Here is a 17,443-nt window from a genome sequence, read left to right on the forward strand (position 1 = left end):
ACTCACTCACTCACACACACTCACTCACTCACGCACGCACGCACGCAAGCACTCTCACACACTCTCACTTTATTACTGCTGACGGACCATCATTACTGTCCCGCACAGATGATGGGACTCACTCAGAGGATATTTAGACACAATACAGTAATACGAGACACTGGCTCCAAAAACATTACACAGTATGACGACAGAAATGAGACAACTGCAGACTGGAGGAATGATGCTGAAAATTCAGCTTTGCATCACAGCAATAAATGACATTTTACAATTTAAAATAACTGTTTTCTATGTGAATATATTGTATTGTATTGTATAGTTACTTGCTGCCTTAAATTACGTTGAATAAAATTGGCTGTTCAAGACATTTCAACTTAATTTCTTCTTATTAATTATATTAAATTGACTTAAAATATAATATCTTTTAAATCAGTTAAATAAATGAAATAAAAAATGAAGTTGAACCTTGCATAACATAAAAATGAAGTTGAAATTGGTTCAATTATTTTGATCAAGTTAAAGTAATGGGAAAAAATATGTTGCCATGACTTATTGATATTTTATTTATCTATTTATTTTACTGTATTTTTGATACTGATGAGCAGAAGAGATAAGAGATTATTAAGATTATATATATATATATTAAGAACTAATCAAATTCGTAAATCAAATAAAAAGTATTAAAATAATATTAATTAATTGCACCGATTTATTTATTGCATTTGCAATTACATTGTGACATACAGTAATTGTCATATATATGTTCAGTTATTTCACTTTAATAGCAATGAATATAACCTATATATACAGTATATACATACAGTATATATAAATATATATATGTATATTCCCACTGAAACAAGGACTGTTGTTGGGTTTCAAAAAAACAAAACAAACCTAGTTTTGCAAAAAAAAAAAAAGACAAGTGGTTTAGTTAAAACTCATGAAAAAGAAAAGTGAAGTTCGGGAGAGAAAAGAGACAGATACAGACACTTGATCTGATGAAACAACATTCAGATATTCTGGAATAAAGAATAAGAAAGAGTGCAAACAGGAAGTGGCAGACAGGAAGAGGTGACACAGACTAGAAAAGATGGTGACTGACAGAATGACAATAAAGACACTTGATTAATGTGGCATTTCTCTTCTGGTACAGTCTGTGTGTCTGACGGCAATCGATAGGAAATTTCCTATCGAGGCGTTCATGTGCCATATTTAGCTTCAGGCTTCAGCGGGTTCAGCGTGAAAGCCTTACAAATCTGAAGGTCAGAGGACGTCTACTGTCTGCTCAGAGATATGAACATCTCGGTCCAGAGAACAGTTCTGGAGGAAACAATGGCTGTCAGCTTCATCATCTGAATCAATCACACAGCTGCAGAAATGCCAGACGCTTTCATGATCTCAGGATCGTCCTGACACGTGTTTCCTTCGTTATCAGCGCTCTTTCAATCACCAGCGCAGCGAGATCTCTACCGCTGGAGCGCTTCACGCTAACGGCTCTGTTTCAAGCTGATCTGCATATGAACCTGAACATGATGCACACTGAACCCCCTCAACAACAAAAATACGGTACAAAAAACAAACAAATAAGCTGATTTTTTAATTTTCTGAAGTTCTTGCCAGTAAAAAAAACGTGGTGCCCTCAGTGTTAGCGTGTTGTTGTGGGGGTTGTTCTGAGCTTTGAGTGTCTCTTTCTGTCTGCTGGCTCGGGTCTGTGGAAGCCCATTTCTGCCACATAAGAACAAGAAATCATGCTTTGGAAAATTATGACATAAAAAGTCTAAATTATGAGATACTAAGTCATAACGAGATAAATCATAATGATAAAATAAGTCATAATTATGAGATAAAATCTCATATTAAAAATTACATGTTTGAAATTATGAGATAAAGCCAAAATTATGAGATGATAAAATAATAATGATTTTTTTTTGTCAAAATTGATTGAGATACAAAGTCATAATGAGACAAATGTCCAAATGAGATAGTAAGTCATAATATTATGACTCAAGTTGAAATTATGAGACAAAAACTCCATTATGAGATAAAAAGCTGAAATTATGAAATCAAAATTATGAGATAAAAGGCCAAATTTGAGATAATTTTTTTTTATTTTTATCAAATTGAGATACTAAGTCATAATAACGGGCCGAAATTGAGAAAAATAAATGATAAAAACAACTATGACAGTCATAAATATGAAATAAAAAGTTTAAATAATGAGATAAAAAGCCATGATTATGACAAAAAGACAAATTTGGACAATTATGGGATACTAAGCCATAATGAGATAAACGTCAAAATGTTGAGATATGTCATAATTATGAGATAAAAAATAAATTCTGAGATAAAAAGTTGAAATTATGCGATACAAATAATTGAGATAAAAAATAGCTAATTATGATAAAGTCAAAATTATGAGATAAAAGATCAAAATTATGATATAAAAAGTAGATTTTTTGGTAACTGAGACATGCCATAATTATGACTGTCATAATTTAAACTTTTTATGCTATAATTGTTTTTTATTTCATGATTTTGACTTTTTATGTCAGTTTTATCAAAACAGGCCAAAAAAATGAAGTAGTTTTTCTTTTTAAATACTAAACTAACGACAAAGAGACTATATATCATCTGCTAAAGCAGAGTATGATGGTGATATGGAGAGGGTCTGTGCTCAGTCTTCAGTGCTGGAGAGTCTTTAGCTGTAGACCATTCTTTCGAATGTAAATGTCTTTCATTAGCACTGTGTTTCACTTCAGTAGCAGTGTGGCAGTTTGCCCGCTCTAGTTGGCATACGGCCACACACACACACACACTCACACACTCACACACTCACACACTCACACACACACACACACACTCACACTCACACTCACACTCACACTCACACTCACACTCACACTCAAACACACACACACACACACACAAATCATCTCTAATAAAAGCTGTTGTTATCTGACTGTGTGTGTGAGATGCATGAATGATCCAGTATTAAAATGAGTCTGGTAGAAGCTCTGCTCATTCACACACACACTCATCAGATGAGACACACAGCAGTGGACGCTGCTTCTTATTTCCTGCAGAGAAAATGACTCTGGCATGTTTTAAAATGAACTAGCTCTTCGTTACACAATGGAGAGAAATATGAATAAAATATCACTATCGGCCAGTATTATCATGTTGTTTTGTTATCAGCATGGGTCTGATTAGACTCAAATTGCCAATATCATCAGGTCGAGTTTCTTACATTTCAAACAGTATGCCTGGTTAAAAAGTACAAAACAGTCATCCATCTTTTCAACTATACATTACAATTGTTATTATTACACCTGTTATTGTTAACTAAAACTACAACTAATACAAATCATTTTTGGTGATTAAAATAAATCTGAAATAAAATATATCAAAAATCTAATATATATATATATATTAAAAATCTTAGAAATGTTGCCTCAGCAATCTGAAAAAAAAAAGTTAGAAATATATATAAAAATATATATATAAAAGCAAATCACAAAATGACAAACTTAAAAACAAAAATACATAAATAAACAAATAAAGCAAAATATTAATAAATTAATAAATTCAGAATATTAATAAACACTATAATAGTACAGAAATAATTTTTACAAATAATACTGCACCATCTGCATTTATTATTATTTTTTACCAATTAAAGACTGGTTGACTGTGCATTGTCCCTTTAATGTTATATACAGTAATAATAATAATATTTTGCAATATTGTGCATCCCTGATAGAAGCAGACAGACCCCACACGTACCTTCTTGGAGGTGTTGATGCAGTTGATGTAGTCTTTGGCCAGCTGTGAGCAGTGCAGCGTCTGCTGTGGGTTCAGTCTGTAGCAGCTCAACACCTGCGACTGCAGCTCAGGACAGACGGGACTCACGTGACGAGGCCTGAGCGTCACACACACACACACACACAGAGGCTTGTGGGAGAATCACACTGACTACAATGAAGACATTCATATTAAAAAGTTTTATGCCTCTCACAATCACTCTAGTCTAATCAACTAAAACAGGATCACCTTCAAACTGTGTTTAAACACCAGCTCAAGAACACAATACAAATCACAGGTGCAAAGACTGATAGACACTAAACTAAGAACTAGAGGGAAAAAAGTCATACTCCTGCCACCTAGTGGCCTAAAGAGGAATTAGCATTTTTTTTTTTTTTTTGCAAATTTTGTCTCTTTCTTAAAAAATAAAAAAAATAAATAAAAAAAAGTAAGACAAAGAGAGCATGAAGGTCCTTCAGAGATGAAGTCTGGCATTGATATTGAGTAGACATGTCTGTGTCTCAATGCTCTTTTGCATAAAAAAAAAAAATTTGTCATTAAAGGTTAAAATGTTATCTATCTAGTCAAACCAAGGTTATAATAGTTAAGTAAAATGAAAACTAAAAACATAAAAAATAAAACCAAATAAAATATACATTAACAAAAATATAATATAATAAATAAAACATTTTCTTATTTTTACTTTTAAATACTATTTTATAGTATAAATATGAAAAACTTTTTTTTAAATACTTTATAAAAACCATTTAATCTTAGCTATAGTTGCCAAGGCAAAGTTTCTCATTTTCATGTATTTTTAAATGTATGTACTGAAGTAACTAAATCGAAAACTAAAATAAAAAATTATATAGACTAATAAAAATACTAATAAAATTAATAAACCTACTAAAAAACGAATACAAAAAACAAAAACACTTAACAAAATTAGTACAAATTTAAAACAAAAACTTAAAATATGAAAATAATGAATTAAATTTAAAATAAAAAATAATGCTTATTTTAAAAACTATAATAGTATGATACTGAAATAAGACCAACATCTGTACTCACTTAACAGTGGCCTCTGCTTTAAGCGCCTCCTGCTCGTAAATGTGTGCAGTCTGTTGATAGTATTCAGTGTTCTGCAGAAACAGACACAAAGAGTCGGACTTCATTCAAGTTCAGCTGCATTCATTCAGAAAACACACAAGACAGTTCAAATATTTCTGAAATAACGCATTTGTTTTCCTGCAGACTCTCCGTTTACAATGAGCAAATGTTTACAGTCCCAAGAACCAGAAGCATGTTCTGCCTCAGTTATCATGCAAATCCAAATGAGACATCACAATGTATTCTTGCTTTGGTTCAATAGTGATTTTTTTCTCCATCTCCCGCTTCTGTTAACTTCTCTAAACCAATCACACAATGCAATAAACGCTCAGAAATGTGTATGGAGGGACATTAAATTAAATTAAAGCAGCGTCATTATTTTCTAGCTCTGTCAGCACATCTCTCAGCCCGCGGACACCGAGTGAGACGTCGTAATGTTTTATTTGGTGAGTTTTATGGGCATTTACACTGCAATTACTACAATTACAAAACACAGCAGTGCAGAACATTACATTCACAGCTTCCCATTCACGAGACACCATCACATCTCACTCAATGCATCTGCCTCAGATAAACTTTGATCTGCTACTCACATCTGCTAAAATAATTTAATTTCACATCTTGCTTTTCTTAAATAAACACGGCTGATATAAACTAACATTCACAACACAAAACTGCATTAGATTTAATTGAAACCAAATTGCAAAATGGTTCATTCAAAAACAATGTTGTCAAAGTTAACTAAAACTATTGAAACTACTGACGGATAATTGAAATAAAGCTGAAAATAAAATATAAATATTAGACGAAAAACTAAAGCTAAAAAAAACTGAAGTTGAAGTACTAAAGTGACTAAAAACTGAAATAAAAAAAATGTATTCTGTAGAAATATTATAGAAAATAAAACTAATAAAAATAACAAAAGCACAAAACAAAATTACTAAAACTTAAACTAAAATGAAAATATAAAAAATACAAACTGATTCAAAAACATTAATTAACAGTATCTAAATAATACTAAACTATCACTGCTCAGAAATGAAGAAACCAGGGTTGTCATGGTTAACTAAAACTAAATCCTTAAAAAATTACTTTTGTTATAATTTGAAAAAATAAACGTTAACTGAATTTGAATAAAACATAAATTCTATTTTATTTAATTTTTACTTTATTTCAGCTAGCTGTCAAGGCAAAGTTTATAATTGTTATTTAGAAGTATTTGATGTACGGAAATAACTAAAACTATATATATATATATATATATATATAAGAGAAATCCTAATAAAAATGATAAAAACACCCAACAAAATTAACTGAACTGAAAATATAAAAAAAAACTGAAAATAGAACTAAAAAAACAAAAATATAAAAATAAAAGCCAATTCAAAATATGAATTAATAGTGTACAAATAACACTAAACTAAATGACTATAGGAGAAGTTGTCTTAAAGGTACAGTATCAAAAAGATTTAATAGTTAGAGGTGAAAATAGTCATGAAAACCTAAATTATTGGTGCAAGAAACCTTGACTGACATTATAAATGGACTTCAGGGAAACTAATCAATGCTGCAGAAGTGTGAAATACGGGCCGATGAGTTTTATCAGTGCAATATCTGCTCGTTCCTTCAGCTCTGAGCTGTTAAATCCAGCAAGACACAAAAACAATACGCTGTAAGTGATTATAATCTATCAGTGTAATTACCATCTCACAGTCTGTATCATCACGCAGCTGGAGTAATTAGACTCAGTTATCTTATTAGATCTACAATTACCTGATGCAAGAGAAACAAGATCAGAAATCAGTCTGAGAGACAAGTGCGAGTGATCATTAACAGAACTGTGACTTTTAGGTGAACTGTCTCTTTAAGGAGTTTTGTTCAAATAACTAACTAGTAATAATGAATGTCTTATCAAACACCTCTAATAAGAGTCGTGAAGTTTCACAGTTTGCTGCCACTGAGATCCCATGATTCCTCTCTCAGAGAAGTAAGAGTCTAATGGGATAAACAGCAAATAAGCTCAGATAATGTTGTAGAGATAACGTTTCTCGCCCGCTTTCTCGCAATCGCTCCATCTTTTGATTCTCAGCTCGTTCTCTCGTTTCTCGCTTCATTAATACCTGATTCTCAGCCCTACTGAAGCGTCTCTGTATGTTTTCATCTCCGTCTTTCTGCTCTGATCCGTTTTTCTGTGTGAGGCATTACCTCAGTAAAAGTGAAGGATGCTCACATCTGTATATTGTTTATGTCTCTTTGATGAAGTACACTGACAGCACAGCTGGAGCAGATGTGTTCGGGTGGGAACGTGTCACTTAAACACATGCATAAACTCTCTCAAATTCATTTAAATGTGGAACAGAACAAAAACCATGTTGTGAACATCGTGTACCGTGCTTGTTAAAGTTTCAGTACTGATTTAGAGGTATTTAGTTAAACTTTTTACAACCATTTAGCATTGTTTCATTAACATTCATTTACATTCTTTCAGCAATGAAACAACACCTGACATTATTTCACGCACATTTCAGAGTTGAAGGTCGGTCATACACCAGCTGGGCTCAAATAGGCAGCCAACTCGCCTGTCAATCAACCACCGAAAAATGATATTTACATTGCTTCAAAAACTTTTAAAGTGAAATGCATGGAAGCCTTTTTCTGCCACCGAGTAAAAATAAAACAAGGTAATTATGACTTTAATTATGACAGACTTTTTTCTCACAATTGAGTTGATATCTCACAATTCTGACTTCTTTTCTCTGAATTGTGAGATATATACTCACAATTGCGAGTTATAAAGTCCAATTCAGAGGAATTCATTTCCTTACGATTGCAAGTTTATGTCTCGCAATTCTGACTTTGTAACTTGCAAATGCGAATTACTATCATGCAATTCTAAGAACAAAATTCAGAATGAGATGAAAAGTCGCAATTACCTTGTTTCATTTTTTATTCAGTGGCAGAAATGGCCTTTCATATATTTCCACCTCAAAATAAAAAAAATAGTGACTTTTTAAGTTTTTTTAAGTGACTTTTTAGTTTACATTTCAACTTTTTACCTTACCTTTTTAACTCTTTGCAAGTTTATATCTTGCAATGAGATTATATCTCGCAATTCTGAATTGCAAGAAAAAAGTCTGACTTGTGAGACATAAACTCACAATTGCAAGATGCTTGCAAGATACACTGCAGCAATTGGAAATGAAATGTCCGGTGCGCTAAAAGGTTAATGCTCTATTGCATTTGAAAATAATGCATCACCTACACTAAAGCTGACCAACAGTGTTAAGAGCAAATGAAAGATAAAACACACTTGCTAAAGCAATCATGCCATTTAATCATGCTTCTACAAGTCTTTGAGCTCTTTTAATTTGACTCGTGTTTCACAGGATCTCGTACCCGATCACATTGCATTGCAAACACAATGCTGTGTGCTACCGAGCAAGCTTACTGCATCAGAAAAGCAATACATATGGCGCTGGTTATGTGATGCAAACATCAAAATATATTAGTTTACAAATCATGCATCATGGTAAAAGTGTTTTGAGGTTATAACAGAGTTGTGCATGCAACCACGCAAAAATAAGTCTTTACTGATGCAAAATCTGCCTCTGTAGTCATGATTTCTGTTACAAAGGAATAAAAGTCATTGGTGTTTTACTGCCTCTAGGCTTGATTTCAGCAGGAAACTGCAGTGAATTGTACTTATAGGAACAAGTGGTGTAGAAACAACAAAACCCAGAAGTTGCTAATAAATTACAGCAGCTGTCACTTTCAAAAGGTACTTATTTGAACCTAAAGGGTCCATATTGGTACTTAAAGTGTACATATTAGAACCTAATAGTTACAAAAGTGTACCTTTTGAAAAGGTACTGCCCCAGTGACAGCTGTTGTACCTTTATTTCTGAGAGTGTACAAAGAAACAGCAAGGAACACATTAAACTAAACATGAAATCTTGAAACAGATAGACTGAAAAAAAAATATTTTCTTGTAAAACGTACTGATAATCTTTTATATTTACAACTTTGAAAAAAAAAAAATTCTTTGTTTGTTACATGCCGCATTAGAGGAAAATACCAGAAAATAAGTAAAGGACACATTTAATGTGATGTAGATTTGTGTATTCTGACTGTATGAACAATAATGAAGAAGAATGAAGGAAAGTACACCTGTGTGTCTAGTTAAGTCCTTTTAGATTGGAGCAGATATCAGTCTGATCGGTCCGTCAGAGCTTCATCTGATAACATGAGCGGCTGAGTCTGATTTATTCTTGCATAAGCTTGACAGAGTGAAAAGCACAAACCCTTTTTAAGATGAAGGACATGAATATTACATTACAGTGTGAAGAGTGAAGATAGACATGCAGAAGAGAAAGCCAGTGGGATCAGGATCTTTGTTCCTCTGTGTGTGTGTGTGTGTGTGTGTGTGAGATGCCTTTGTGTCACGCTCAGGATTTCTCTCTGAGAGCTTAACCAAAGCGTTTCAGATTAGTGTGTGTAGGCTGAATCTTAAAAATGTCATTTAAAGCATCACACACACAGTCTGCAGCAGTATAACGCTCACATGAGAGACGAGAGCCGATTAAAGGTCTCACCTCAGTAGAGCAGGAGACAGAGAAAGAGAAAAGACTCAGGGATGGAGGAGTGTGTATTTGTGTAAGCAGAGCATCACATCCACTGTGTGTGTGTGTGTGTGTGTGTGTGTGTGTTTAAAACTAATGTACACTAGCATCACCAAATGAAATTGCACAAATAATGACTGTTTTCAGTTTTCTTGTACACGTCTTTGTCTGCCATGGGTTGGACAAACAGATAATCCTGCCTCAAATTCACTCCATTGATTGAGTCAGAATTTGCCATATTGAGTCGGTCAATGAAGTTTGTTTGGCTCATGCTTCATGCCAAAATCAACAAGAAAATAGATTTTGCAAAAAGAAATGAAACCTGTTTTTAGAACCATTTAGATGATTTTCTTCGCAATGTTACATTATTTTTACGATTAATATAATAATAATTACGATTAATATTATATATTTTTTATTTATTATTGTTTTTTGAGGGTCATGAATATGATGTCATAATACAGAAACTCTTAACTTATTGTAATAAAAAGTCTTCTTAATATAATATAACATAATATAATATAATACTTTTAATTTATTAGTTTATTTATTTATTTAATTTTGAGGTGACATATGACCGGGCATGTTTTCGTGAATGTTTGGGGGTCTTTACATTTCACAAAAAATATTGTCACAATGCAAAAAATCTTAATGGTCATAAATGCAGGCTTTCATAATATAATAAATATAATATAATATACATTTTGTTCATTTATTTAACTTCGAGGTGAAATGTGACTATATGTTTTGTGTTTTATGCAATGAGATAAAGAGAACATATTGAGCGTCTTTCTGCTCAAATTATGAAAGCACTACAGAGCAGTGTGTGTATTTGTGTGTAATTGTATTGTTTAGAGACACACACACAGCTAAAGCGTAACTAAGTCGGTTTAGTCTCTGAGCGAGAGCAGCTGTATTGTTCTGCACAACCCGCATGAATGATGATCCATCTACAGCATCAGCTCTACTTCAGCTATAATTAGCTAATATGAAATATGTTTGAGAAGCTGATGTTGCTGTTGTGTGACACACAGTATACTGCATTTAACACAACATTTTGCTCATTTCAATTTTTATGCCCAAATTACCTAAACGATCCCATAATATTTATACTTCATCACAACACAGTTCATTTAAAGTTGAAAATAAACTTGTGAAGACAAAAATGGTGATTAAAAATAGTGCAAAACTTCCAGTTTCCACTTAAAGCACTTGACTTACACACTTTCCTTTGTACAGTCATATTTAACTTCAAATCTGGATGTTAATCAGAAAGACAGCCCATGAACATGATATGCACCAACTTCTGTTCATGTAGGTTTGTATTCACAGGAAATTTGATCCTTTTACAGTTAATTTTATTTCTAAACTTTACACAACTTTATTGTGACGTTGACAACCCAAGGTTCAAAGGTTGCATTTGTCTTGAACATTCGAACATTTGCAACCTGTGAACATACAATCTCTTCAAACACTACTCAAATTCATTTCACTGTGACTGCAGCGTTCCTGTAGCTCAACTAGCTTAGTAGGTCTTGGGTTCAATTTTCAGGAAAAGAAAGAATGGATATAAATATAAACGTGTACCTTGAATGCAATGTAAATCACTTTGGTTAAAAATGTCTGCCAAATGCATAAACTTACATTTAAAATATAAACCATGTGATGCCTTGTTTGCTCAGACAGTTCAATATAAATATGGTTAATTTGAAAAAAGTTGTATAAAGTTTAAAAATAAAATAAACAGCACCAGACTGATTTCTGGACATCCAAAAGCATTTCTGATCAATCAGAGTCCTTTCCCAGCGAGTGGACAGACGCTTCAGGCCATCTGATGCTTTTAATCAATTCATTTTTACAGCATTGAATAAATGTGAGTTTTTTATAGCAACGGGCCTACTATTTGCAGTGGCTTATAAGATCATATTTTCACATTTCTTTTGATGCGAAGTAAATATATTCTTAGTTTCTATGTTTTTATAATCCATGTTTTATTTCAGTTCTCATTTATTTCTTTTCCTGTTGCAGTGATGAAACGGTTTGTGTTCTGCTGCGCATCAAATAAACACAAGCTGAAACTCTCTCTCGCTTTCAATCCTCAGGCGGTTAATAAATGATCTAAAACAACTTTCAAAAGCATAAAATCACACATTTGGATTCCACCCACAGTCCATCTCTCCGTATCGGTCACACGCACACATTTAAGTGGCGTGTCGCTCATCAGAAGAAGCATAAAGATGTTGATACGTGACACGAGAGAGCGCCGCGGTTCAGATAAAGCCGCATAATCATCGTGACCTCAATGTTATCGCATTTATGCAAACAGATGTATTTATAAATGCAGACACATCAACTATATTTAATATGACTGTGAACACATCAGAGAAAACAAACCATCTTTAGCCTGAAGCACTATAATAAAAGCGCAAATATAATAAAACCTGTTAAAACTGACATGTTTTATTTCTAGCAATGAAAAAAGGTTCATAAATGGGCCAAATTCAGGCTTCAGATCTAAAAGTGGTTTGTGAGGAAGTGTGTTCGTGTTTGTGCATCACACACCTTCTTCTCCATCAGTTGTAGTTGCTCCTTGTAAAACTGTGCCAGATGTTTAAGTTCATCTTCTTTCTTCTTCAGCTGTCGGGCCTGATAGAGACACAGAATAACCTGCTCAACGTCACGTGTTCATTTACACTTCAACCAAACTCTTGATGGCTTTCAAACATGGTAGATGTAGAGGAGCAGCACACGATGAAGATCTGATGTACCTGGTATATGATAGAAACTGGCAGTTTAAGCAGCCATCCACAACAGATGCAAGAGGACAGAAACACTGTCACATCATCACAGACTCACTGAATAATGCTGAGATTAGCCATTGAGAAATGAGCTTTCTGTGATGATGACAGACTTAACATGAAGCACAATAACGCAGAAAACAAAGTATGATGGGACAGAATGAAAAGACACACTTCAGATGCATGTATCAGATGATACACATTCAACCAGTGTTTGTGTGTGTTTTGTCACATCAATAACACAAATATGATTGGAGAAATAAATATGACTACAAACATTTGGAATACTTACAGTAGCAATAACACACACACACACACACACACACACACTCACACTCACACACTCTCTCACACACACACTCACACTCACTCACACTCACGCTCACACACTCACACTCACACTCACACTCTCTCTCACACACACACACACTCATACTCACACACTCTCTCTCTCACACACACACACACTCATACTCACACACTCTCTCTCTCACACACACACACACTCATACTCACACACTCTCTCTCTCACACACACACACACTCATACTCACACACTCTCTCTCTCACACACACACACACTCATACTCACACACTCTCTCTCTCACACACACACACACTCATACTCACACACTCTCTCTCTCACACACACACACACTCATACTCACACACTCTCTCTCTCACACACACACACACTCATACTCACACACTCTCTCTCTCACACACACACACACTCATACTCACACACTCTCTCTCTCACACACACACACACTCATACTCACACACTCTCTCTCTCACACACACACACACTCATACTCACACACTCTCTCTCTCACACACACACACACTCACACTCTCTCACACACACACTCACACTCACTCACACTCACACTCACACACACTCACACACACTCACACTCGCACTCTCTCTCACACACTCTCTCACACACAACGATAAATGAAGATTTCATTCATTCACATGATGTGTGATTATATGGCTAGCAGCTTTAAAGTTAATATACAATTTTTTTGTTTTTTTATCATCTTCATCAAAATGTAATAAATTGCTCCACTTCTGGAACAACTTTCACATTTGACAATGTTGTTACTGTTAACTTAAACTATTAAAAATGTTCTTGGTAAATGAAATAAAAGAAATGTTGAAATGTTGCAATAAGTTTAAGGTTGAAATACTAACATTTCTAAATCTAAAATTAAAGCCATGAAGAAATATATAAAACAATTTAAGCATATAACAAAATTATTTAAACTTGAACAAAATTATTAAAACCAATTCAAAATATTAGTAAAACTATAATTGTATAAAATACTAAAATAATATCCCTATTATTGTAATCAGTTAGTTTTAATCAGTCATTATAGAGACACTTTTCAATCAGTTCATCACATATAAAATCAAGTCCCAATGACATTTTCTTGTTAAATATTGTCATACTCTAGTAACATGGGAACACAGTTTCATGTTGACTTTAAACTGGCTCTGATGAAGAGACTGACTGTGTTTGTTGTCTTATTCACACACAGCACTAAGAAGCAATGACACATAAAACCTACAATAAAACTGAGATTCACAGCAAACGACTGCTGCTTCTGCTTCTTACCCGAACACTCAACTCATCCGGCTGAGAAACGAGAGAGCAGAGAAACAACGTAAATGATGAGGAAACATTACAGCCCATGAACCTCAGTCAGAGCAGATGCTGTATTTATAATTACATCAAAGAAAGAAAGAAAGAAAGTTGCACTGAATTTAATTTCTGCCTATTTTAATTTAACATTTTTTCCCCAAATCAATGTCTCTGTTTCTGTAGGGAATCACACGCTTCTTACAGTGGTTTGCTGTTCTTTTACACTCGTTTAGTGTTTATAGTAATTAATGAACTGGGTATTAACACACTGATCTGTGTGTCTAAATGAGCCGAAATATACATGTTGATCGTAATCAGAAACACATCAGCTGAAGGAAAATGAACTGAGAGAGAGAGTGCAAAATAAAAGATTGCAATCATGAGCACTAAAAGCTTTACATGCAAAACAGGGTAATTATAATTAACAATGAAGCTGGTTATTATAAATTACACTCTGTAATTAAATGAGGAGCATCACCTCAAACAGCAACATTAAATCAGACACTCCTGCTGCCATCTAGTGCTGCAAAACACTCATTAATACTGCTGCTTTTGAAACAGGTGCATTATGCTTATCACGAACATCTGAATTATGTGTCTGTGTGACTTAAACGTCACTTTAATTAAACGAGTTTTTGATTTTTAAAGATATATTTGAATTAAACACTGAAGCATGCAAATGTGAGTTCAGAGGACTGCGAAGTCGACTGATCAGAAAGATAGATGCCTCATCATCATGAAAAATATTTGAGAAAACAAACTAAAATCTGTGCGAGTTATTGCTTGAGAGTTCTTCATTATTCAAATATTCTAAATAAATAAAATGAGGAATCATGTTGTCAAAGTGAGGCATGTTAAAATGCACACTGTATGTCAGAGAAGGACAGACAGTGTCAGGACAATGAAAGAAGAAGAGAAGCGTGTGTGTGTGTGTGTTTCTCACCAGGTTGTGTGTTTTGTCTGGTTCCTGCCGTGTCTTTGCTGTCTCTCGCAGCGCCGCTGGGTTCATATCGTCTCCTGCTATCTCTCTCTCTCTACGGCTGATCCGAGCCAACTCTTCCTGGACCAGAGCCTGCTCACGCTCGAACCTACAGTCAACACACACACACACACACACGTTTGTGTTGCTATCTTAGTGAGGACATTGCATAGACTTCCATTGATTTTCTATCAGGTTAATGATATTTTCTATCCCCTAACCTGACCCCTATCCCTAAACCTACCCATCACAGAATCTGCAGAACACTAGATCTACATCAAAACATATTTTGGCTGATTTATAAGCCTTTTTAACTAGTGAGGACCAGTCAAATGTCTTCACTTGTGGGTTGTCAAAATATGTCACAATTTAAGTGTATAGTATAGTTAAACCATTACACACACACACACATACACACACACACACACACAAATTGCATGACATTAAACACCATTACAGAATTGGTCATGTTGAATAAGCCAACTAGCCCTGATTGTAGTGAATGTGGCTCACAATGCTTTGTTTATCATTGTAATGCATAATAATCTCAATAAATAAATATTATATTTTATTTTATTTTATTTAAACTGCCAAATATTTATGCATCATTAATTAAAACTAAAACTATTAAAAAAGACAAAAACGCATAACAAAATTACAAAAAGTAAAAAAAATAAAAACTGAAAAACAAAAAAACTAAAAATTTGACCACACAATTTACTGATTTTTAACAGAGTTGCAGTAGTTATTATGGCAGAGAATGTCTTCAGAAATACCGATAAAAATATATAACACACTAACCGTCTTCTGAGCTCCTCCTGTGTCTCTGCAGCAGATGATCTGGAGGGCCCTGAAATATCAGTATAACACAGTCAAATATGAGATATATAAACGAGTGCTGTTGAAGAGAGGAGCAGAAGCGGTCGTACCTGGTTCAGGTCTGGCACTCTCTGCTTTGGGTGATGATGATGAAGAAGATGATGATGATGATGGTCCAGACTCCCGCATCCGCTGAAGAACATCACCGGACAACTGAGAGCACAGATGCACTCGCATTAAAATAACATCAACGGAGTTATGATTCCCTTTTTCAGGGACATATCTGGGTATATAAATTCACACAAATGACCAAAAACAAAAAAAATAAATTAATACAACCAAACAAACATACAGCTCTCAAAAGAAATAAAAAAATACGATAAAATAATAATAAATAACACACAGCTCTCACTGTTCACAGATCAGATTGCACTGTTTTGTGTCGCTGACCTTGAGTGAGAGCAGATAAAATTACTGTAACCTTACAGGTTTCTATTTCACAGCACATTAGATCCCAGCAAACAAGACATGAGGATAAACATGATCACAATGCTTTAAAATGAGCACATTTCATCATTATATCACATATGAATCAATGAAAGACTAACAGATCAACTGATACTTTCATTTTCTCAGAGCCACTGAAGTTCAAGAGGGACAGTTACAACAGACTTCTGTTCATAAAAGCACAATTACAACAGAATATGCCATTACAATCTCATAGAGGTACAGTAGCATCACACAGGACGTGATTATTATTCTGTATTTGAAGTGCAGATGTTGTTGTGTCTGTCACCTTAACCCCGTGTATGACCGTGACATTGTCCTGTTCATCCAGTCCGTACGACACAGATCTGCTCCTGCTGTCCGCGGCTCCCATCAGCCCCAAAATCACCACAAACAGCCCAACTAGAGAAATAAAATCACCCCGAATGACTTCAGGGTCACTGTGTCCCGCTACGTGCGCATAAAATCATCAAACGTCCTATTACGGGTTATCACGTGACACGCGAAATGCACGATGGGAAATGTAGTTCTACTCAACACACTGACGTCACATGGAGGTCGCGGGAGAAAAAAAAGAGGAAAATATTTATTTTTTCTGTTTTAATTGTTTGCTTGCTTAATTTGTGTTCTTATATTGAAAGCAAGACTTTTTTTGTAGTGAGATATAATAAATATTAATTGACAAATGCACTTTATGTTACCATTTTATTATTTTTAAGGTAAATTTTAAAGGTAGTTTTTTTAATTATTATATTTGAATGCAATGGTCGGCAAATAGTAATACTAACATTTCATTTATTTTCTCATATTGCTGAAGATTTAATTCATTCACATGTGTGACTGTATGGCTAGCAGCTTTAAAGTCAACATGAAACAAAATAACTTGGAACAACTTCAACAATCTGATGCAGTGTTGTCAAATAAAACTATTAAAAATTGTTTTTGGTAACTGAAATCAAATCAAATATAATTATTAAAAACCTAAACTTAAAAACAAAAACTTAAACTCGTTGCAACACATCTAATTTTCATTTAAGTTGAAGAACTAAAATTACCAAAACTGAAATAAACATGTATTAAATCTATAAATATATATTTTTAAAAAAGCACATACTAAAGCTAGTATTGAAATGAAAATGTAAAAATAAAAGCTAAAAT

General features: G+C 33.9%; 1 protein-coding gene across 4 annotated transcripts in view; it reads right to left on the reverse strand.

Annotated features, from left to right (window-relative positions):
* The window catches only part of LOC107752855 (MICOS complex subunit mic25a-like), an 18,903-nt gene extending 2,112 nt beyond the window's left edge, over nt 1-16,791 (reverse strand). The window contains exons 1-9 of one of the 4 annotated variants that reach the window (XM_016568920.1): nt 16,575-16,791; nt 15,889-15,991; nt 15,761-15,809; nt 14,924-15,068; nt 13,954-13,974; nt 12,096-12,179; nt 4,876-4,946; nt 3,787-3,922; nt 1,585-1,728 (exon numbers count right to left, since the gene is read on the reverse strand). In XM_016568920.1, coding sequence (XP_016424406.1) covers nt 1,600-1,728; nt 3,787-3,922; nt 4,876-4,946; nt 12,096-12,179; nt 13,954-13,974; nt 14,924-15,068; nt 15,761-15,809; nt 15,889-15,991; nt 16,575-16,658 — 822 coding nt within the window. In that variant the 5' untranslated portion in view covers nt 16,659-16,791 and the 3' untranslated portion in view covers nt 1,585-1,599. Of the gene's footprint in view, nt 1-1,584; nt 1,729-3,786; nt 3,923-4,875; nt 4,947-12,095; nt 12,180-13,953; nt 13,975-14,923; nt 15,069-15,760; nt 15,810-15,888; nt 15,992-16,574 lie in introns of those variants that run through there. The other 3 variants (XM_016568923.1, XM_016568922.1, XM_016568924.1) reach the window with 3 other exon arrangements.
* Nucleotides 16,792-17,443: the final 652 nt, after the last annotated feature.

The sequence above is a fragment of the Sinocyclocheilus rhinocerous genome, unplaced genomic scaffold (genome assembly GCF_001515625.1).
Source record: "Sinocyclocheilus rhinocerous isolate Xijiao unplaced genomic scaffold, SAMN03320098_v1.1 scaffold291, whole genome shotgun sequence".
NCBI lineage: Eukaryota > Metazoa > Chordata > Actinopteri > Cypriniformes > Cyprinidae > Sinocyclocheilus > Sinocyclocheilus rhinocerous.